The sequence below is a fragment of the Manis pentadactyla genome, chromosome X (genome assembly GCF_030020395.1).
Source record: "Manis pentadactyla isolate mManPen7 chromosome X, mManPen7.hap1, whole genome shotgun sequence".
Classification (NCBI taxonomy): domain Eukaryota; kingdom Metazoa; phylum Chordata; class Mammalia; order Pholidota; family Manidae; genus Manis; species Manis pentadactyla.
The window spans coordinates 31,152,348-31,175,275 of record NC_080038.1 but is presented as its reverse complement, the minus strand read 5'-3'; the positions used below and the strand labels follow the sequence as shown (position 1 = coordinate 31,175,275).

The 22,928-nt window shown below is 41.3% G+C and overlaps 2 protein-coding genes across 4 annotated transcripts; one reads left to right on the top strand and one right to left on the bottom strand.

The window, feature by feature from the left end:
* Nucleotides 1–5,896: 5,896 nt before the first annotated feature.
* Nucleotides 5,897–13,165, top strand: LOC130681878 (transmembrane protein 47-like). Of its 3 annotated transcripts, none has more exons than XM_057495574.1 (2): nucleotides 5,897–6,560; nucleotides 10,195–13,165. In XM_057495574.1, the coding sequence occupies exons 1-2, from the start codon at nucleotides 6,335–6,337 to the stop codon at nucleotides 10,212–10,214; spliced, it is 246 nt and encodes an 81-aa protein (XP_057351557.1). In that variant the 5' UTR covers nucleotides 5,897–6,334; the 3' UTR covers nucleotides 10,215–13,165. The 3 variants fall into 3 exon arrangements, with proteins under 3 accessions (XP_057351557.1, XP_057351558.1, XP_057351556.1); XM_057495575.1 differs by lacking the exon at nucleotides 10,195–13,165 and adding an exon at nucleotides 8,813–10,166; XM_057495573.1 differs by lacking the exon at nucleotides 10,195–13,165 and adding an exon at nucleotides 7,225–7,435.
* A 5,612-nt stretch (nucleotides 13,166–18,777) lies between these two features.
* Nucleotides 18,778–19,739, bottom strand: LOC118930130 (ferritin heavy chain-like). The gene has a single exon (XM_057495572.1). The coding sequence runs from the start codon at nucleotides 19,495–19,497 to the stop codon at nucleotides 18,949–18,951; it is 549 nt and encodes a 182-aa protein (XP_057351555.1). The 5' UTR covers nucleotides 19,498–19,739; the 3' UTR covers nucleotides 18,778–18,948.
* Between the last annotated feature and the right edge of the window lie 3,189 nt (nucleotides 19,740–22,928).

Genomic DNA, 22,928 nt, shown 5'->3' with positions numbered 1-22,928 from the left:
TCTAGTTCTAGTTTATCCCTGTTAGGCATCAGGAAGTAAAATTCCAAGCGAGCTAAATGGAAAAAAATGATCGCCTGTACTCTGTACAGTAGAGTCCATTTCTTTACCAAAGCACACGAGAGAATTGATATTCTGAAAAAACAAAGGTACATCTTGGATGATGTCATTTAACATGGGTGTCTGTGCACTAACCACTGGACAGAAGAAACTACTAAAATCTACTAACCTTTTGATTGTATTGCAGAATAAAAAAGGAGGACCTACACCTCCATTTGATGTACTCTTTTCTTTTCTAATGCCATTGAAGTGTAATAGAATAGCTATTGTTGGGCTATTTTCTGCCTGTAATAGAATCTTTGATTTATAAGGGTGCTGAATTATGCATTAGCCTTATTTCTCAGTATACACACAGGAGTCATTTCAACCAGAACTGAAGGGCTACAACCATGATAGAATACGGCAGCTGTTTAGCATCACACAGTATAACCATGCACATGAAACAGCAGTAAGAATTTCACTTTATTGATTTAATTTCAGAACATTTGCACATTACAACAGCAATCATGCTAAGACATTTTCATTTTAAGGGACATTACTGGTGTGAGTTTAATGAGATTCTATCCTCAATAGAATTTAAGGGTCATACAATTTCAGAGTAAGAATATTCTTTAGAGAATCTATTCCCCTCCACCTCAATTTACATATTAAGAAACCAAGGCCTGAAAGAGGTTAAATGATTGGACCAAGATCACATGGCTAGTAAATACCTCTGACTAGAGCCCAATTTTGAGTCCTTTGATCTTTTTACATAGCATAATTATTGAAGGGAAAAATATTATGTAATTCAGATCCTCCTATGTTCCACACAAACTGATGATCAGGAACCAGTTATTCTTAGCACTTATGTGGCATGAAATAGAATGAATGGGAATCAACAACATTTGTCTCATGGAAAATTCCTATAGATTTTCTGGTTTGAATGCGTGACTGTATCAGGAAATTCAATATAGTGAAAGTGAATTTAGGGAAGGACATAGGGAACATTTGTCCCGAGTAGGATTTCTTTAAGTCATTTTCTCAATTTTCTGGGTCCTTACTTTTCTAGTACTTTTACCTCACACAACCGTAATTAGGTTCATCAACTTCCTAAAATTTGATGGAGAATAAGAAAGAAACATTGTTAAAAATGCAAAAACTAGTTGAAGAAAATGTAGCAGAATAAAACCGTTAGCCAAGTGTTCGTATTTTCCAAAGCATTCCATAATGAGTGACAGAGCTCATAGTAGCTAAGATCAACTGAAAGGAGTAGATTTTTTTTTAACTTAATTAGTTGTTTCAGTTAAAGACTGTTTCAGTTACACGTTCAGGATTGGCATTAACACTTAGAGGAACAAAACACATAGCATTTTTAGTTGTAATAGATGAAATAGCTGGTTGCCTGGTGGCACTATCAGCACATGGTAAATCAAGAAATACCAAAACATAGAGAAAAGATTAAATGACTGAAAATACTTAGAAGCAAATCATTCCAAAATATTTTGAATGCTAAAACACAATGTTTGAAGCCTGTTCTGATCGCTAGATGACTGATCTGAGGAATTGTAAAAATCTGTCCAGAAGCCAATTAAAAAGTAGTGGTCCCAGCAAGTGAAAGAGAAAGAAAAGCAAGATCAGGTAACATGGGAGAGGCCCCCCACAATGTAATAGACATTTCAAACACAGAAAACACTGTTCCCTGAATGTGCCCATATATGCCTGTTATTAAAGCATTGTTTAAAACAAATTGAGAAGTACAAGAATATGCATCAATGGACAAACAACTAAATTAATGACTTCACATCAGTACTCTGAAATATCATACTTCTGTTATATTGAATGTGGTAGGTCCAGATGTATTCAATTGGGAGATGTCCCTGACAGAGTTAAATTTTTTAAAAATTAACAGTAATATACATTTTATCATACTAACCTCATAAAGTCTGTTTTCAATCCAACCATATACTGTTTTTACATGTGCATGGAAAAGGAAAAAGGATAAAAGAAAGCATGTGAGATTCCAAACAATGGTTCCATTGCAGGACTGGAATTAGCGTACGGTACAGGGGGAGACCACTGATTTCATTTTAGACCCTCTGATAATACCAATATAATGAGCATATATAATTTATTCAATTAAATCCATGGGTTTTCTTAAGACTGAGATACAAAATAAGAAGTTTCTAGAAACATACTATCTCCTCATAAAGACCCAAATGAAACACTTGACACCTTGTAAACAGACTACTAAAATGCAAATACTTAACAAAGATATATGCATGAACATATGGTCAAGAATAAGAAACAATGAACTGAAAATCAATGGTGCTCTGGAGAAGTCAATAGTCTTAAACTTTGGTTCTCACCCTACTCTTTACAACTGTGGTCCTAAGCAAGCTTTAAACAAGACTTCTGTTATGGGGTCTTTGTAAAAAGGACAAATGTTGAGCAAAGGGAGTTACACATCTCTTTTGAGATCCCTGTGTACTGAAAGCCTAGATATTTGATTAAACAGTGATGAAAGCAAAAGTGAGTGATATTGCACGGCAAGGGCCTTAGGAAGTTCATGTAAGAGAAGATCAGTGTGAATGGGCCTGACTGAAGCAAATTAATCATTGAGTAAGGAGACTTAAGCAGGCTTTGAACTATGCACCTCCAGACTTCACAATGAAAAATCCAGGAAACTGATTTCATAACGTCAAATCCAATAGATATCTTGTTGGATTTTGATACTCTATTTGGCACTACTTATCGCCCTGCTCCCATCTGCACTTTCAATACGCGGGTGCAGAAGGTAAGCAGTGGCGCACACCCCATCTCCTGTCCACACTAGCAATGTGCAGGGGGACTGTAAACAATGGCATTTACCATGCTCCCATCAACATTAGCAGTGTTTCAGGGCAGGGAGGGGACGTAATCAATGGTGTTCACTAGCCCCTCAGGTCCCAGAGTGAGTTCTAGCAGTTCCCCTGCTGTTTGGCAGGTGCTTTAGCATTGAGGGAATTATACATACCTTTTTTGCTCCATTAAAATTTGTGATATTTTATCAAGTCATAATAAAGAGTTCTGGGAACTTGCAGCTTCACTTACAAGGTGATAGTAAAAAAAAAAAAAAAAAAAGAAGTCTAGTTTTGATCCTCTGCCAGGCATGAAAAATTGCTCCCCGCAAGGGTTACCACCTGGTCTTTCCGTCTCATTTGTTAGCTCTAAGAATCAGTAACTTCTATTTCTCTTTTATTTTTTACATGACCTATCCACTACTCATATAAATTGAGATTTAATCTGCATTTCAAGTCAACTTTATTGTCTTTCACTTTAATTCTCTCTCCATTATCCAGTTGTCTGGATTCCATTCAGAATAGCTGTTCCATTCAATAAGTTGGGGAGGTGGGAGCTGCACTCAGATGCGGAGCCCTCTGGAACAGATCATCTCAACAGATCTGGTTTTGAGATGATCTAGGACGTCCAGGATTTTGAAGTCGTTATGCAAAGAGAACAAAGACTCTTTGCTTCAGGGGAATTAGTTATAAAGATTCACTCCAGCTTTGAACTTGTTTGTGTGCAATTCTACACCTTTTAAGATGCAAATCATCTTGTCAGATAAACCCGAGGAGAGATCTGTTGAAAGAATACTGTGGACTTGCGCAGTTTAATAAAAGGCCCATTTTCAAAACATTGCCTTAGTAGTGTGGGTCATGTCACATGTTTCCCACCACTCTTACTCAGTTTCCATAGTTTTAGAAAAATAAATGCTTCTCACTTTGTTGTAGGTCCTTTGATGGATCTTTAGAGACTTTGAACAATTGTTTATGCCAATTTCACCAGCTTAACAGATGTCTCTCCAGAGGTAAGATTTCCTCAAAGTCCTCACATCTCCTTTTTTGGAAGTCCCACTTCCCTCAGAATTTAAAGGTGGTTATTTAACGTACCCTTGGAAAGTCATCATTATTTATCTACATCTGTCAATTCACATATTACCAGATGCAGAAGTGGGAGCTCTCAAAAGTGGGAACCTAAGAAACAGCCATTGAGAACCTGTTGAGCCTGGAATACACTGATGCCAGCTAAAACAAACAGCTGACTCAGCATAGCCAATAGGACCAAAATCCGTGGCCAGTGGATTCTGCTGAGAATCACCATTCTCCTGGTCACCAGGTGATGTGCTGAAGAATAGGGTACAAAATGGTGAATGATTATTCTCTTAGCACCTGCCTTCATACAGGTGCTCGTAGTAGTAGTAGAATCCTGAGAGGCCTGAGAAGAAGGTGTAGATCAGTGCTTTTCAAACTTCACTTCTACATGAGTCACTAGGAATCACATTAAACTAGATCCCGACTGATTCATTAGGTCTAGAGTGGGGTGAGAATCTGCATCTCTAGTGAACTCCCAAGTGATGCCAGAACTGCTGGAATCCACGGACCACACTTTGAGAGCTCTGGGGATGGAATCTACTGCATGAGCAGGCGGGGAGAAGAGGGAAAGATGGAACTGACAGATGTGGAGTAGGTGTGAATTCCGATACGGCAAAAGCAAGATGAGGAAGACTGGACTCTTCATAGTGTAGCACCCCTTCCTCGTGACTTCTCATGTAGTCAAAAAGTTTAGCATTTCAAAACTGTATAGTTCTGGGGAAAAAAAGTCATTTCAACAGATGATATGGGGTAAACTGGGTATCCCCATGCAAAAGAATGTAGCTGGACCCATACGTTACATCATATACAAAATTAACTCAAAATGAATCAGAGAAATGGAAGAGGAAAACATAGGGGGAAGCTTGAGGACATTGGATTTGGCAGTGCTTTCTTAAATATGACACCCAAAGCTCAGGCAACAAGAGAAAAAGCATATAAATTGGCCTTCATAAAAAATAAAAGCTTTGTGCTCCAAAGGACACTATCAAGAGAGTGAAAAGGCAACCCACAGAATGGGAGCAAATGCTTACAAATCATACATCTAATAAGGAGGTAATGTCCAGAATATATAAAGAACTCCTAAAACTCAACAACAACAATACAGCCCAGTAAAAAAATGAGCAGAGAACACAAACAGATGTTTCACCAAAGAAGATAAACAGATGGCCAATAAGCACATACAAATATGCTTATCATTAGGGTGCAACATCACTAATCATTAGGGAAATGCGAATTGAAACTACAGTGAGATGTACCACTTCTCATCCATTAGGATGGTTATTACAAAAAACAAAATAGAAAATAAGTGTTGGTGAGATGTGTAAATATTGGAACCTTTGTGCATTCCTGGTGTGAAAGTGAAATGGTGCAGTGGAAAAGAGTACAGTAGCTCCTCAAAACATTAAAAATTACCACGGGCCCGCAATTCCGTTGCTGGATATATACTCAAAATAATGAAAAGTAGGGACTTCACCAGGAATTTGTCCACGAGTGTTTGAAGCACCAAGATTCTCAATATCCGAAAGGTGGAGAGTGCAGATGTCCACAGAAAGATGGACGGGTAAACAAAATATGGTTTACTGCCTGCCCCGGGTTTCAGTTATCTATGGTCAGCTGCTGTCCGGAAGCAGATGGCACGTGATCAGACGGTCAGTAGTGGCCTAGCGCCATGTCAGGATGCCTACGTCATTCACCTCACATCACCTCATCGTGTAGGCATTTTATCATCTCACGTCATCACAAGTACAGTAAGATATTTTGAGAGAAAAACCACATTCACATAACTTTTATTTAAGTGGATTAATTGTCACACTTTATTGTTAATCTCATAACTGCGCCTCATTGACAAATTTTATCATAGGTATGTATATGTAAGAAAAGTACATATAGGGTTCAGTACTATCTTTCCTCTCAGTCACTGGGGGTGTTAAAGTGTATCCATCGCACAACGGAATATTTTTCAGCCTTAAAAAGGAATGAAATCCTGATACATGCTACAACAGGGATGAACCGTAAAAACAACATGGTAAGAGAAATAAGCAAGACACACAAGGACAAATACATGATTCCACTTATGTGAGATCATGTGAGAAGGGGACCCTCTCCCTATTCGGCTGGCAGGCCGCCAGTGCCTGACACCGCGCCTCCCCGCTGGGCACTGCCTCCTGCAGCCTGCGAAGGGGCCAGGCGGAGCGGGCGAGGGCAGGGCGCGGGCAGGGCGGGTGGGCGTCGCTGCGGCTGCCCACGACCCCCGCCAGGCCCGCCGCCCTAGCAGACCCACCTGCGCGGCGCGCCTGGAGGCGCGCGGAGCCCGGAGGGAGCGAGTCCTCGCGCTCGGGGGCGCGGCGGCGCGGCTGCTGGGCTCCGGGGGCGGTCGGACTCCGGGCATGGCTTCGGCGGGTAGCGGCATGGAGGAGGTGCGCGTGTCCGTGCTGACCCCGCTGAAGCTGGTCGGGCTGGTGTGCATCTTCCTGGCGCTGTGTCTGGACCTGGGGGCCGTGCTGAGCCCCGCCTGGGTCACGGCCGACCACCAGTACTACCTGTCCCTCTGGGAGTCCTGCCGGAAGCCCGCCAGCTCGGACATCCGGCACTGCGAGTCCACGCTCAGCAGCGGTGAGGACCCGGCTCTCCGCGCCCCCTGCCTCCCGCTCCGGCTGCCCGCGCCCCCCGCCCAGACGGCCACCCCCACCCCCACCCCCGGTGTCCCCTGCCGTAGTGCGCCTCCCTCCGTCCTGGCCCCTCGCGGCTCCGGGCTCCAGCCGCCTCCCTGAACACAGCCCTCTCCTCTCCCCAGCCCTGGTCGCCATACCCAAGGCGCCGTCCCACGCCCTCTCCCTCCTCCCGCGGCCGTTCCTCGGGCCCTGGAGTAACCCGTTAGCTCTTTGGGGTGATTGTTATCACTTCAGGCGAGAAGCACGCGGCTGTGCTAAAAATGTAACGCCTTCCATACCCCCGTTAAAAAAGAAACAGGCAGAAACGCCCCAAGTCCACCAAGATGCTGTGGGCGCTGCGCGCAGTCCTCCCCACTCTCTTCGCCCTCCTCTCAAGGAGGAATTTGCCTGAGTTTACCTCTTCGTGCCCCCGTTTCTGCCTGTCCTGCTCCACTTTCTCTGGTTTTTTTCCCAGTGAGTTTCGGTTTGGATTTTGTTTCCTTAAATTTCTGAGGGATGTGGAGGGTTGGGAGGAGGAAAGGCTTTCCTCTTCTGGTGATACCGTCGTTGGCACTGTGAGTTGCCCTTCTTTCCCTCCCGCTCCAAATACCTCCTCTCTCCTCCAGATCTTACTTGGTCTTCTCCAAGAGCTGCCTGGAGCTTTGTAGCTTATTCAGCCAGCGCAGGAAGCTGCAGGTGGATCCCCACTGTGGGCCGTGCCAAGACAAGAGTTGATGCCTGAATTGGATTTTGGAGTGGAAACCAACATGCTATGAAGAATTCAAATAGGGATATTAGATAATATTGTAGAGATGTTAAATTTACTGATTTTGATCACAGAGTGGTTAAGTGAGAATTTGTTTAGGAAAATGCACGATGAGGTATGCAGTAGAGAGGCACAGTTATTCGCAACTTACTCTCAAATGACAGAAAAAGTGTGTGTGTGTGTAGGAGTGGAGAGAAAAGAACGCGGATATGGCAAAACACGATTGGCAAATTGGGTAAAGGGCATTTTTTTGTACTACTCTTAGAACTTTTTGTAAATTTTAAATTATTTATATTTTTAAACTAAAAATAATATTGTTCATCGGTAAAGTACTTTCAGCACAATGCATTTCAAACAGGTACTTGCTTTTCCTTTAAGGGAGAATTATAAAGGATGAAGAGTCATTAGGTTTGTCAAAACTGCAGAATATCTAAAATGTGTATTCCTTGAAAAAACAGTATGAAGAACCAGATTTTGTTAGTTTAAAAACACGAGCCATACTGTACTCTAACATTCCGTGATACTTGGTATAGGTAGTGAAGGTTCTAAATAACATTTTGATCACATTTACAAATGACACTTTATTCAGGCTCGTTCATAACTGGTCTAGGAACGTGACTACTTTAAGACAAAGCCAGTTATGTTAAAACACACATATACACACACATCCACCCACACACTGACACAAACTCATGTGAGCAGCATGAGAGTAAGACGCAAGATGTGCAGGGAGCGCGCAAGCGGGGTCTGCAGGGCAGCTGGCGGCGGTGGGCTCCTGGCTGGGGGCAGCTCGTGGATGAGACCGGAGACGGGGTCCTTTGGTGGTTTGCGGGGAGCATCCGTTACTTTAGCGGGCGGGGCGCCAGCTCTGTTCCTGGTCCATCAAAACCTGGTTGAGTCAGGAGACTGCCCTGAGCGCCTGGCGTTTAATGAGTTTTTCACGTTGCAGTAATTGCATCAACTTGGGTACCCTAACTGGTCCCTTGTATAGCAGTCTTTTCTTATTGCATATACCCACATTCTTCCCTTAAAATTCTGTAAATAAGAATTCGAACTTTCGGCAAAGCTATTTTACTGATTTATATCTGGGTCTCCCCACTTCCAAAGAAATTGTTTGTTCATTTCGATCCCTCTTTATTTTTTTCAAGTACCTGGCAAACCTTTGTTCATTCATATTTAGGAATAAGGACTTGTCTGGTTAACCTAGGTAATCAGCATGGATCTGATCTACAGTTGTGATGTCCATTTTATTAATAGGTTTCTCTTTGGAATGGGAGGGCAGAGTGTGTCAATCATTCAGTGGCCTCCTTTGGGGATACATGGCATGGAGTTTGCAGATTACCTTGGGACCCTCCCTGTTGCCAAAATAAATATATTTCTCATATTAGAATACTAATGTCTTTCCCTTCCAGGTAGATGTACACTTCTTCTGTTTCCCTTCTCTGCAGGTCTCCAGCTGTGTTAAGCTCTTTCGCTGTCTTTGGAGTGCAGTTTTGGGAGATTAAAGGTGGCCAAATGCCACAGGCGCTTACTTGCCAATGTCAGTAGGGGTGGAGGAGGGTCCCAGCAGGGCAGGAGAAACAGGTGTGTTCACAGAGTAGCTCTTTCATCTCACATTTGGCCGAGGGCCCTACACAGTGCTGCCATATCATTTACTCAGCTCTTAGAGTTTCTCTGAATGTGATCAACTTTCTAGGGCAGATGTTTCACAGTCTCTGAATTAATCAATCTACAAGCCTCTGCTTTTTCTGTCTTTCAAGAATTCCTCACAGTTTCTGTTCTCCTAATGGCACCCTCTCTTGTGTGTATGTGTATAGATAATATTTGTATGTAGTTCACCATCATCATTCAATTACCTTTTTAAAAAAATATTTTAAAATGAAAACGTTATCTTGATCTGGGAAATGGGTACATGAGTGTATACACATATGAAAAAAATGAAAATACCTACATTCTGAATAAGCAACACTTTTACACAGTTCAAAAACCATAGAGCTCTGTCTACAGATCACCACTGGGTATTATTTGTTATAACCCAGAGAAAAAGGGTGAGAAAGAAGAAATCACATTCATATTAAGAAAAATCATAGAGTGAAGAAACTTAAGAAACATATCCCTTAGCACATTTGTTTTCAAGTACACATAGGACATTTACCAAGACACACTACATCCCAGGCTACAACACAAGTCTCAGTAAGTATAAAAGTATTCATGTCATGGAAGATGTGTTCTCTGATCACAATGAAATTGAATTAAACTCACTGGCATAAAGATATCTGAAAAATGGTCAACTTTTGGGAAGCCAATAATACATTTCCAAAGGACCCAACAGTCAAAGAAGAGATCAGAGGAAAATTAGAAACTATTTGGAACTGAATAAAAACAAAAGACAGCAAATCAAAATTTGTGTGCTGTAACTACAGTGATGCTTGCATGTTAATATGTAGTTTTGAATTCCTACGTTAGAAAGGAAGAAAAGCCTCAAAACCATTATTATAAAAGTAGAAGACTAAAGTCAGATCTAGCAAAAGCAAGGAAATTCTGAAGATATGACCAGAAAAGAGTGCAATAGAAAACAGAACAAAAATGTATCAAAATAGATCAGATCAATGAAATCAAAGCAGATTCCTTGAGAGAAGTAAACAAGCAAAAAGATAAACCTCTAGACAGACTAATCAGGAAAAAAAAAAGAGAAGATAGAAATTACCAATTTCAGAAATGACAGAGAATACATCACTTCAGGTCATACGCTCATTCAAAGAATAATGAGGGAGTGTAATTGTGATACTGTGATACAACATGAAATATATAGTTTAGTTTTCATCCCCAGCTCCTGGCCACAATTCCTAAAAGTCTTGTAACTTTCTAAGTGATAAGAACGCTGGAAGAATCTTTCGTGATAGTACTTGGAGTCCTGAAACAGCTCTGGAGTGGTAAAGGTGAGAAGAGCATCTTTCGTTATTCATAACAACTTCCTTTCAAGCACACCTGAAATTATGACAGTGATGTGACTTTTGGGAAGCCCCTAATGATAGAGGGCTGGTTGCCAGAGGGACCAGACACGTGGTTAGAGTGTTGGAGCTTTCAGCCCTTCCTCCTGCCCTTCTGATGCAAGACAGGCTGGAGGTTGAGTTAATCACTAATGGCCAATGATGTAATCAATATGCCTACGTAACGAGGCCTCCATAAAAACCCTAATCAAAGGGGTTCAGAAAGCTTCCAAATTGGTCAACACCTGGGGGTGCTGGGAGGGGTGAAACACTTAAGTCATGAAAACTGTGTCCCTTGCCCTGTGCCTCTCTTCCATCTGGTTGATCCTGAGTAGTATCCTTTTATAACAAATTGGTAATCCAGTAAGTGAAATATTTTCCTGAGTTCTATAAGCCATTCTAGAAAATTATTATAGCTATAGCCTATTGATCAGAAGCACAAATGACAACCTAGACATAATCGGTACATGAACTGGGGGACAGCCTTGTGGAATTGACTCCTTAATCTGTGGGATCTGTGCTAACTCTGGGTAGTGTCCTAATTGAATTTTAGGACACTCAGTTGGTGTCTGGCAAGTTGGAGAATTGGTTTGTGTGGGATAAAAACCCACACATTTTTTTTCCTTTTTAAAAAGTTTTGATATTGTTAATGTACAATTACTTGAACAACATTATGGTTACTAGACTCCCCCTATTTTCAAGTCCACCTCACATACCCCATTACAGTCACTGTCCATCAGCATAGTAAGATGCTATAGAATCATTAATTGTCTTCTCTGTATATACTGCTTTCCCGTGTGCCACCCCTGCTACATTATGTGTGCTATTCGTAATGCCCCCTTTTCCCCCTTCTCCCTCCCTTCCCACCCATCCTCCCCAGTCCCTTTCCCTTTGGTAACTGTTAGTCCATTCTTGGGTTCTGTGACTCAGCTGCCGTTTTGTTCCTTCAGTGTTTACTTTGTTCTTATATTCCACATATAAGTGAAATCATTTGATACTTGTCTTTCTCCATCTGGCTTATTTCACTGAGCATAATACCCTCTAGCTCCATCCATGTTGCAAATGGTAGGGCTTGTTTTCTTCTTATGGCTGAGTAATATTCCATTGTGTATATGTACCACATCTTCTTTATCCATTCACCTACTGATGGACACTTAGGTTGCTTCCATTTCTTGGCTATTGTAAATAGTCCTGTGGCAAACATAGGGGTGCATATGCCTTTTTGAAACTGGGCTTCTGCATTCTTAGGGTAAATTCCTAGGAGTGGGATTCCTGGGTCAAATGGTATTTCTATTTTGAGTTTTTTGAGGCACCTCCACACTGCTTTTCACAGTGGTTGAACTAGTTTACATTCCCACCAGCAGTGTAGGAGGGTTCCCCTTTCTCCACATCCTTGCCAACATTTGTTGTTGAAAAACCCACACATTTGTTGTCAGAAGTATTCCCTTTAGTAATGATCAACTTTACACCAATAAATTCAACAGCATAGTTGAAATTAAACTGCATGCTAATCCAATGTATGGACATAGATAGAAAAATCCTACATAAAAATACAACCGCAACAATCCACAGTGACCATGTTGTGTACATGTCGGTATCAAGGTTCACTCAAAGAGACATAGATACCCTGAATAGCCCTGCATCTACTAAATAAATTAATTTTTTAGATAAATTCCCACAAAGAAAATTCCAGGTACAGCTGGTTTTACTGGTGAATTCTCCTAAATATTCAAGTGAGAAATAAGCACATTATAAAACTCCTCTAGAAAATTGAAGAGGGAGAAGTATTTCCCAACATATCCTGTGAGGCCAGCATTACCCTGATACTAAAACCAGTCCAAAAATTATAGGGAAACTACAGATACAGACCCGTATCCTTTATGAAAATAGGGGCAAATATTCTTAACAATGTGTTAGAAAACTGAATCAAGTAACATACAAACGAATAGCATATCACAACCAAGTGGGGTTCATACCAGGAATGCAAGGTTAGTTCAGCATTAGAACATCAATGTAATTCATCATATTAGCAGACTCAAAATGAAAAATCATATAAGTATCTACAATAGATTCATTAAAAGCATTTGAGAAATTCAGCATCCATTCCCGTTTAAAAATACAAAATCAGCAAAGTAGGAATAGGAAGGAAACTTTCTCAACCTGATATAGGGCTTCTATGAAAAACCAACACCTAGCATCATAGCTAGTGGTAGAGGATTGAATGATTTCCACGCTAAGATCAGCAAGAAGACAAGGATGTCCTCTTTCATCACTCTTAATCAACATTGAGCTGCAGGTCCTAGCTTGTGAAATATGGCAAGAAAAGGATGTAAATGACATACAAATTGGAAATAAAATTAAACTATTTCTACTTGCAGATAACATAATTGTCCACATAGAAAAACTTGAAGTGTGTATAAGGAAGCTACTGAAACTAATAAATGAGTTTTGTAAGATCTTAGGATGTAAGGCCAATATACAAAAATCCATCTTATTTCTATATACTAGCAATGAAACATTGAAAAAGGAAAAAAAAATACCATTTAAAATAGTACCCAAAGGGCCTACACTGAAAACTTAGGTATAAATCTCATACAATTATGTTAAGATCTGTGCACTGACAACTACAAAATGCTGATGAAAGAAATCAAAGACTATCAGAACAAAAGGAGAGATACTGTGTTCATGGATTAGAATAGTCAATATTATTATATCAGTATCACAGAGAAGGGACATAGTGGATCTCTGGCAACTTGCTGCACTGATGGACAGTGACTGCATTGGGGTATCAGTGGGGACTTGATAATATGGGTAATTGTAGTAACCACATTGTTTTTTCATGTGAAACCTTCATAAGAGTGTATATCAATCATACCTTAATAAAAAATTTAAAAAATATTATATCAGTTTTCCCCAAAAACTGGTATATATATTCAACACAATTACAATGAAATCCAAGCAGGACTTCTCATAGAAACAGAAAAGGTATATTAAAGGAATATGGAGTGGCAATGAAAGAGAACAGCTGAAACAAATTTTAAAAGGAACAAAGTTTGAAGGCTCACACTGATTTAAGCCTTACTGTAAAACCACTGTAATCAAAACAGTGTGGTACTAATACAAAAATTATATATGGATTAATGGAACAGAGCTATAGATGAATAGAGCAAAAATGCACCCACATGTGTGTGGTTAATTAGTTTTTAACAAAGGCAAAACGGCCATTCAATAATGAAAGACATTCTTTTCAGCAAATGCTGCTGAAACAAGTGAACAACTGCTTGAAAAAAATTTTTTTTAACTTTATTCGTTTCTTTTAGCACATAAAATTAACTCAGTGTGGCTCACATACGTAAATGCAAAGCATGAAACTAGAAAACATCTTGAGAAAGCATAGGAGGCAATCTTTGAGACCTTGAGATTAAAATTTCCACGACACAGCACCAAAGTGTGATCCATTAAAAAAATGTTAAGTTGAATTTCATTAAAATTAGAACTTACGTTCTTAGAAAGGCACCAGTAAGAGAATGAAAAGCCAATACACAGACAGGGAGAAAATGTTTACAAATCACATGTCTGATAAAGAACTTGTACCCAGAACATATACAGAATTATCAATAAAAAATTGGGGGGGAGGTAGTGGGTAAAAGATTTGAACACACATTTTACTATGTGTGTGTATATATATATATACAGATATAAATATATTTGGATAACAAGCATATGAAAAGATTTACAAAATCATTAGTCACTAGGCAATTTCAAATTAAAACAATGAGCTATCACTACATCACCATTAGTATTGCGGGTTGAGTTCGTTCTCCTTGTTTGTTTTCCCCACCAAAACAAAGAATTGAAAGGCAGAGACACAGTGGTGAAGCAGAGAGAAAGTTTGATTTGAATAGGCTCCAAGGGAGGAGCAGGCCAGAGTCAAGATGGACAAAGGCCTGGATGTATTAAGAAGGAGGCCTTTTTATTACATTCTGGCTAGTAGGCACCACTTGGATTGACAAGGTGAGGTCATTTGTTTGATAGGTTCATTTACATAGCCTCCCTTCTCAGTGCACATACCCTTTCCCAGAATGCACACAGAAAAGCCTGTTGGGGAGGGAGGTGTGCAGAAACCATAATGTTAATGAGATTATGAGGAGGTGTGGTTTGGGCAGTACTTATTTGTTCAATTGCGCCTGCATTGTGGTCTGGTTGGGACTGGTTTGGCCTGGTTCCAAAAGGCAAGGTAGTTACCTCCCTGCAAAGTCTTTGTTGTCCTCACATGGGTCCCCCTAAATGGGCAGGGTTTGGGTGGTTTTTTCCCTTCAACCCTCCCCAGCTGCTCATGCCTATCTTTCTACCTAACATTCGGATGTCTAAAATTGAAATTCTGACAATCAGGATGCAGACCACCTGGAATTTTCTGGTTACTGGTGGGAGTGAAAAATGGGACAGCCCCATTAGGATATGGTTTGGCAATTTCTTATAAACGTCAAATACATTTACCAGATAGACCTAGCCATCCTAGTCCTAGGTATTTATTCAAGTGAAATGAAAACATATATTCACACTAAAATCTCTAAATGGGTGTTTGTCCAAAACTTATTAAAAAGCAAATATCCTTCAACTGATGAATGGATAAACTGTGTTATATCCATAAATGGAATTCTACTCAACAATGAAAAGGAATGAATTACCCATGCAACAATGTGTAGGAATCTCTACTGCATTATGCTAAGTGAAAGAAAGCATACTCAAAAGGCTACATATTGTACAGTTTTATTTATATGACATTCTGGAAAAGGCAAAACTATAGACACAGAAAACGGGGAGAGGTGTTCACTCCCAGGGAACACAAGATGGAGTATTTCTGGGAGTGATGGGACTTTTCTATATGTTGATTGTGGTGGTAGCTACACAACTGTATGCTTTTGCCAAAACTCTTGGACGTGGTCATCACTAAATATGAATTCCATTGTATGTAAATTATAACTTAATTTAAAAAATCCACTAAATTAGAAGGACAGAAAAGAAGAAACTAGGATTTTAGCCAGGGTAACACAACACACACGCATAAGCACTCGCACTCACACATACAATCTAAGAGCACTTACAAAGAAATATTTAAATTAAGTACACATTCATGTACAGTAATATGAGTGGCATCCGCAGATGCCCTAGCAAAACATTAAACCAATGGCAAGTATTTCTTGTGATAAAAATCATAACTGCTGAGACTTATTCATAGTCTGGTTTAATTTTTCCCCAGTTTCCAGATGGAAGTGTCCTGTGATACAGACTGAAAAGCCTAACAGATTCCACATCAAAATATGGATTAAAAAATACTTTCAGAATGTATTTGTACTTTTAAAATTAATATATGTTGATTCCTTGAAACTTAGTGACTCATATAAAGAGAATTTAACTTTAGTTTTAGGCAAGAAAGCAGTGACTAATGCATATTTTCTATTTGATGACTTTCATGTAGTCTTTTTGGCTTTATCCTCACTGTAGATGGGGAATGATAGGGGAATTTCATGATTGCTTTTTCCATTTGGGACGGAGGTTATAATATTTGTATATTTATGTTTTGCTCTGACTGTGTAGAGAAAATGAATTTTTATATCTTCTGGATAGGGAATAAAATAAAAACAGCATAAAATAAAACCTGAATATAATTAAATCAGTTGTGCCTGGAGCATTCTGTAAAATTTTGGAATGTCATATAGGCTAAACACAAGTTAACCTAAAGGAAATCCTTTTCATGCAGATTATTTTCATTTGAGTGGGACTCCCGATTAGAGGAGTACTCTTTATAGGAAATTGTCTTATGGAGAAACAGTAGAGCATTTTAGAGAATTGCCTTGTGTGAAGAACACCAGATCAGAGACAAAGAGCTGCATTAATGGACAAATCAATCCCTAAGGAGACTTAAGATTTGAAAAGTCCGTTTGGTAACTATACAGACTGAGAATGAGAAGCATTAATGAGGACCTGCCCATCACTTGGCAGGCACTGAGCTGTACAGTATAAAATGGGACATCCATCTGGAATTTGTCCAGTCTCTTACAAATAAAATTGGTAGGTATTAATGGTCCCATTTTACAAACAAAGAAACCAACACCAAACAAGGTAACTAAATTGCCTAAAGCCATATAGATAGTGACAGAATTAGGAAGTAAATCCTAGGCTACCTAAGGCAAACATGCTTTGTTATGGAAAGATACATTTCTGAAGGGGTGTCTAGTGACTAGAACTCAAGAGAGTCCAGAACGGCACTGTCCACTAGAAATAGCTTAGCCACAAATGCAAGCCATATATGTAATTTTAAATTTCCTAGTAGCCCCATTTAAAAGGTAAAATAGGTGAAATTAACTTTCTTAAAACATGAAGAATATATTTTATGCAACCCAGTATATCCAAAATGTTAACATTTCAACATGTAATTAATTTAATAGAAAAAAATTAATGATATATTTTGTATGTTCCTCTTTAAACTGATTCTTTGACATCCAATGTGTATGTTATACTTAAAGCACATTATAATTTGAGCTAGTCACTTTTCAAGGGCTCAGTTGGCGTCCGGGGCCAGTGGCTAGAGTGTTGGGCAGAGCCCTTCCTGACTCAAAGAAGGCCTAAGGCAGCGCCTTGGAATTGGGTGGGCGGAGACATACTGACGTAAGCACTGGCCCTGCAGCATCTTGTATGGACTCCACGGCGGTGCAAACAGAGAACCTGAAAGGTAACAGAAGCTGCTGGGGTATGTAGAAAGTCAGGAAGTGTTTTATGATTTACTTTTTGCCAAGCTAAGAAGCTGAGGACTCTAAATAAAGCAGTGACGAAATCAGCAAGTCCTCTCGTACTGAGGACTGATGCCATGAGAGGCCAATGGGTTAGCTTTAAGACCCATGGCTGGGGGGTCATTTGGAATAGAAGCCTATGTGGGAAACTGTTCCCACGCCATTATGCCAAAGGACGCCAGATCAAAGATAATGGTAGAGAACAAGTATTCGTGGTAGGCTCTGGGCAAAATGAATTGAACTACCAAAATCTTGGACCTTTGCAAAGTCTGTCCCTGCGGGACTGGAACCAGGTGACTGAACAATGACAGCTGAATTAAAATCAAATGTTCTTGTCCATTATCTTCAAACCACTTGGCCCTAGGGAAAAAAAATAACGGAAATCTACCCTTAAGGCTAAGATTGTCCTTGAACAATATAATTTCTCCTTTCTAGACAGTCTTACTCTTTTAACCTGATTTGATCTGTGTCAAAATATTCAGAATGATAGGAACATTATGATTTTACTAGTCCCTACTCTTGCCCTTTCGGTAGAGAGGGTTTACATGTTTTGACTACAGATTATCTGGTTATCTGCATGACATTTAAAGTTGCATATCGAACAGGCATCTCAGACTTTGTATGGCATGCCTTTCCTGCCTCTGCATATGTCCACCTGCAAACATCCCCAGATTACTAAACTTGAACACCTTCAACCGAGGTGTTCAAGTGCAAACACCAGAAGGTAAGTTGTTTTTCCCCATCCCATTTCCCATTCCTCACCTCTGGCCCATAAGCAAAACTTGTCAACTTGTCCAAAATCCATCTGGAATTTGTCCAGTCTCTTAGTCGTCACCATCTCTCAGGCCACCACTGTCCCTCATCAGGACCAGCTACAGTACCTCCTGATTGGCCTCCCAGCTTCAACTCTCCCCCACCCCCTTCATTCTTCAAAGCAGCCAGAGTCACTGACTTCACAAGGTGTTGAGACCTACAGCCTCAACGCTATTTTTCAGCCCTTCTATTGAGATAATTTGGGGTTTTGTGCACCGTGTTACCTTAGTGGAAGAAAGGGTACAATTGAAGGGAAAACCTACTTTCTGATGTTTTGGAAGGTGAATGTGCACGTCCAGCATGGTGACCTGGGAAGGCCTTCCCGTGTCTATAGGAAAGGCTGCCTAAGGCTCAGGTACACTTTCCACTGTTGCCCAGGGCGAGTTTGTCAAACAGATACTCTGTCACACCCGCTTCTAGGACCCAGAAGCAACAACTGTTAACACACGTACATGGTAGTAAGCTAAAGGTTCTCAGGTAAAGGTGAAGACTTCCCTTTATTTTAATCCCCACCCAACCCCATTCTTCACTTCTTCCTTAGAGGCAACCACTGTGTTGAATTCTAGACCCTGGGTTTTTCTACTTCCACCATGGACAAGCACCCACCTTCATCAGGGCCCCAGACCACCCATCTCACCCACCTCCGCCCCCCCCCCACCCCTTTATAAGGGGAAGATGGATTTTGTGTTCTCCCGGGTCCGTGGAACACCTTCTTCATCCAGGCAGATCCTGAGGTGCACATGGATGGGGCGTGGCTGTGTGGACAGACTCCTGAAGACCTGTTTTAAAACTTAAAAGGGGAGGCTTTGGCGCACGGAATCAACCAGAGACCTTTATTTATTTATCAGGAACCAAATAACTTTACTGGGAGAAATGACAATACTGGGAGGAAAAACTGAAGTGAATGCTCGGCAAGGGCAGTCTTGCAATAAGACCGCCTGGTGTGGTGACCAGGGAAAAGTGGCCGTGGCTATGGGGAAGGCAGTCCCCTCAGTTCTTGTCGCTGTCGCCCAGGGTGAGCTTGTCAAAGAGGTTCTCTGCAGAGCTGGCTTCCGGGGCCTCCATCCTGTGCAGGCTGGCGAGATGGTCCTCCAGCTCTCTGACAGCCTCGACCTGGTGGTGCAGGTGGTGACGGTGCAGGAACTCACATAGGTGCGCGTCTCCCTCCGCGGCGGCCAGGCGGTGCAGATCTAGCAGGCTCTGGTTCACGCGCTTCTGCAGGACCAAGGCGCCCTCCACGGCCCGCAGGCCGCTCTCCCAGTCGTTGCTGTCGGGCTTCCTTACGTCACGGAGGTGCAGGCGGCCCCCGCGCTGGTTCTGCAGGTGCATCAGCCTCTCGGCCTGCTCCCTCTCCCCACCGGACTGGCGCAGGAAGAACTGGGCGAAGCGCTCCAAGGCCACGTCGTCGCGCTCGCAGTAGAAGGCCATGGACAGGTACACGTTGGAGGCGTGCAGCTCCAGGTCGATGTGCCTGTTGACAGCGGCTTCACAGTCGGGGTCGTAGTTCTGGTGCACCTGCCATGGCGGCGCGGTGGGCATGGCTTACGGCGCCACCGCGAAGGTGAACGGGGCGGGGGGGGGGGGGGCGGTGCTGAGGTGCGGCCGGCAGCGGCAGCCTGGGAGCGTCCCCACGGTTGGTGCTGAGGGCGGCCAGAGGCCAAGTCAGCGGCAGGGGTGGCGGGGACCTGAGGGCGTCCTCGGGGTAGGCTAGCGGGGAGCACTTAGGTGGGCTCCGGGCTGAGGGCAGCTCACAGATGGGACCGGAAGCGGGGTCCGGTACAGGTCCTGGGTTGAGAGGTTCCGGTCCGGCCGGCGATCCGGGTTGGCTGGTGAGCTCTGTGTTTAAGTTCCGTTAGAACCCGGTGAGCAGGAGGACTGTGCTGAACCCCTGGCATCTAGTATGTTTTTAATTTTGCAATATCATGTCTATTTTCGAAATACTTTCTCTTGTTCTCCGTTTGATCTCTTCAATTTGTCACTTCTTGTGTTATAAATCCATCATCTTTTAAAATTCTGAGAATATAAATTTGAATTTTTTTGGTAAAGTTCTTTTATTTCCTGTTACATACATTTCCCCCCAAGAAATAGTTTGGCTTGTTCATCATGATATTCTCTTTTACTTCCCTCAAATATCTGGGACATGTTTGTGCATTCATATTTTCCTAATTAAAGGCATCTTTGATCAGCCTAGGTACTTAGCATGGCTCTGAGCTACAGTTTTGATGTGCATTTCTCTAATGGGCTTCCCTTGGGGTGGGAGGGCAGAGAGTGTCGGTTAGGGAGTGGTCTCCCTTAGGGTACAGTGCCTGGTGCTTGCAGGTAGGATAGGGACCTCCCCAAATGCCGAAAGCTTGGCATTTCCCTGACATTGGAAGACCTCAGTGGGCCTGTCTCTAAGTAGATGTGTCCTTTTATTTCATTTACCTTCAGCTGTGCAGGTCCTCAGTTGTTTCAAATTGCTCTAATTTGGGTTTTCTTCCTCTGTCAAGTAATTCACTGTCTTTGTGGAGTATAGTTTGGGAAGATTAAAGCAAGTCAAATGCCACTGTGGCTTTGTCCAATATAAGTATGATTGCGGGAGGGCCACAGCAGGGCAGCATAAACACATCTGTTGCTCAGAGAGTAGTTCTTTCACCTCACGGTCCACCAGGGACACCCTGCAATCCGTTGATTTTTATTGAGTCTGTTCTCAAGCTTTCTTTGAGTGTGCTTGGCTTTCTACAACTTCAGGTATTTTAAATTCTCTGGGTTTATCAGTGTGAAAGTTTGTCATGTTTCTGTCTTCCAAGCGCTCCTCACAGTCTCTGGTTTGTTATGTCCTTTCTAGTTTGTGTATGTGTTAATAATAATTTTGTGTCGGCACACCATGATTTAATTATCTTTTCTTACTTTTTAAGAATGCAAATACTAATTTTTAAACTAGTTAATGCATTCACATGGATCAAAAACCAAGTAGTTCTATTTTGTAGGCAACCAAGGGGGTGTTATTTACTATAATCAGGCAAAGAAAGGGGGATGCTGTCGAGTGGGTTCCAGGCAGCTCGGGGATGGGACCGGAAAGGGGGTCCATTGGGCCGTTTGTGGGGAGCATCCTTTACCTTAGGGGGCGGGGCACCAGCTTGTGTTCAGTTTTCGTCAGAGCCTGGGTGAACAGGGCCACCCTGGGCTGAGCATCTGGCATCTGTTGACCTCTCAATTTGGCAATAGTATCTTTTCCCAGGACTTTCTCTTGTTCTCTGATGCTCTCTTTGAGCAGCCTGTTCTCATTTAAAAAACCATCGTTTTCCTTAAAATTTTGAGAATATGAATTTGGAAATTTGGGTAGCTCTCTGTTTCCTGTATTTTGTGTGTGTATGTATACATATGAATGCATACAGATATATATATATATGTGTGTGTGTGTGTGTATTTTATATATATATGTGTATAGTTTATATATATATTTCCCCTCCAGAAATAGTTCTCTTTGTTCATCATTATACTCTCTTTCCTTAAATATCTAGCAAATATTTGTGCATTCATATTTTCCTAAATAAAGGGCACCTTTGATTAGCCTAGGTAATTAGCATGGAGCTGATCTACACTGTGTACTGTCTATGTTTAATTCTAGGAGTTTTATGGTTTCCGGTCTTATATTTAGATCTTTAATCTATTTTGAGTTTATTTTTGCATGTGGTGTAAGACAGTGATCCAGTTTCATTCTGTTGCTCATAGTTGTCCAGTTTTCCCGATACCATTTGTGAATTGTGAAGAGACTGTATTTTCCCCATTTATATCCTTGCCTCTTTTGTCATATTTTAATTGACCATATAAGTAGGGTTTATTTCAGGGCTCTCTATTCTGTTCCATTGATGTATGTACATATTTTTGTGCCAGTATCATGCTGTTTTTATTGCTATGCCTTTGTACCATAGTTTGAAATCAGGGAGAGGCCTATATTTTTTAATGTTTTTCATAAATATAAATGCAACTGTTTTGAGTTAAACACCTGCATGATTTCTTTGAACAACTTATTAGAATATTGTCCTAATGAGATTGTTTCATTATAGTGCTTTTGTGGTTGCATTGCTAATATTTGATGCCACCCAGTTTTATTTGGGTGGCACCTGTACTCAGTGACTTCAGCATCCATACTAATGACACTCTAATAGCCTCCTCACTCAGTTCCTGGACTTCACTGACTCTGGTGACCTTCGTTTTCTCTTTCTGTTCATGATCAAGTTCACACTTCTCTGCCAGCAGAGCATCTCCTCCAGAGTCTCAGTAAATCTTTCCACCTCTCCATCTTTGACTCTTTTTGAACTTGTTCTTCTCTTTTATTGCAATCTTTCAACACAGTCCCAGAAACATTTCTTCTGCCCTACCTGGACCCCAAAATGGACATTTTCAGTGATCTCCGCACTGACATCTTGGATTTGCTCTCCCCTTTCACCTGGCCTTCCAATTTCCTTCCCCTTGCTAGCCGCAGACTTCTCTTTTCTCTGGCAGAAAACAAAAAGTTTAGGTGCATTTCTAGAGAAAGCACTGCCAGTGTATTCATCCCCTCCAACCTCATTTGTACTTTTACTGCCACTCATCACACCTTTTTTGGGTTTTAATCCCTCAGTTATGTTCTATGCAATGAGCCACAGTGGTAGGGAATATCACTGGTCTCAAATAGTTTATTAATTAATTCAGTAAATATTTATTAATGATGTATTATGACCCAAGCCCTGGTCTAGGATTTGGGCACACATTAGTAACAAAGGGACACAAAGTGTCTGTTCCCACAGGGTTTGTATTCTAGTGGAGACACACACCAAAAAAACCCCAAAACTGCCCTTTTTCTCCCTTGTTTCAAGTAAATACGTACAAGATATTATGCATGTATATGGAAATAAAGACAAAATATGTTCTTAGAATTCAAGGCTATTATAGTGGAAGACATAAAATGACCAATCTAGGTCTTAATTCATTTATCCGTGCATTAA

Bases quoted from the DNA above. Each gene is read 5' to 3' on its own strand.
- LOC118930130 (XM_057495572.1), bottom strand. From the start codon at position 19,497: ATGCCCACCGCGCCGCCATGGCAGGTGCACCAGAACTACGACCCCGAC.
- LOC130681878 (XM_057495573.1), top strand. From the start codon at position 6,335: ATGGCTTCGGCGGGTAGCGGCATGGAGGAGGTGCGCGTGTCCGTGCTG. The intron at 6,561-7,224 runs GTGAGGACCCGG...TCTCTCCTCCAG, and splicing joins CGAGTCCACGCTCAGCAGCG to ATCTTACTTGGTCTTCTCCA.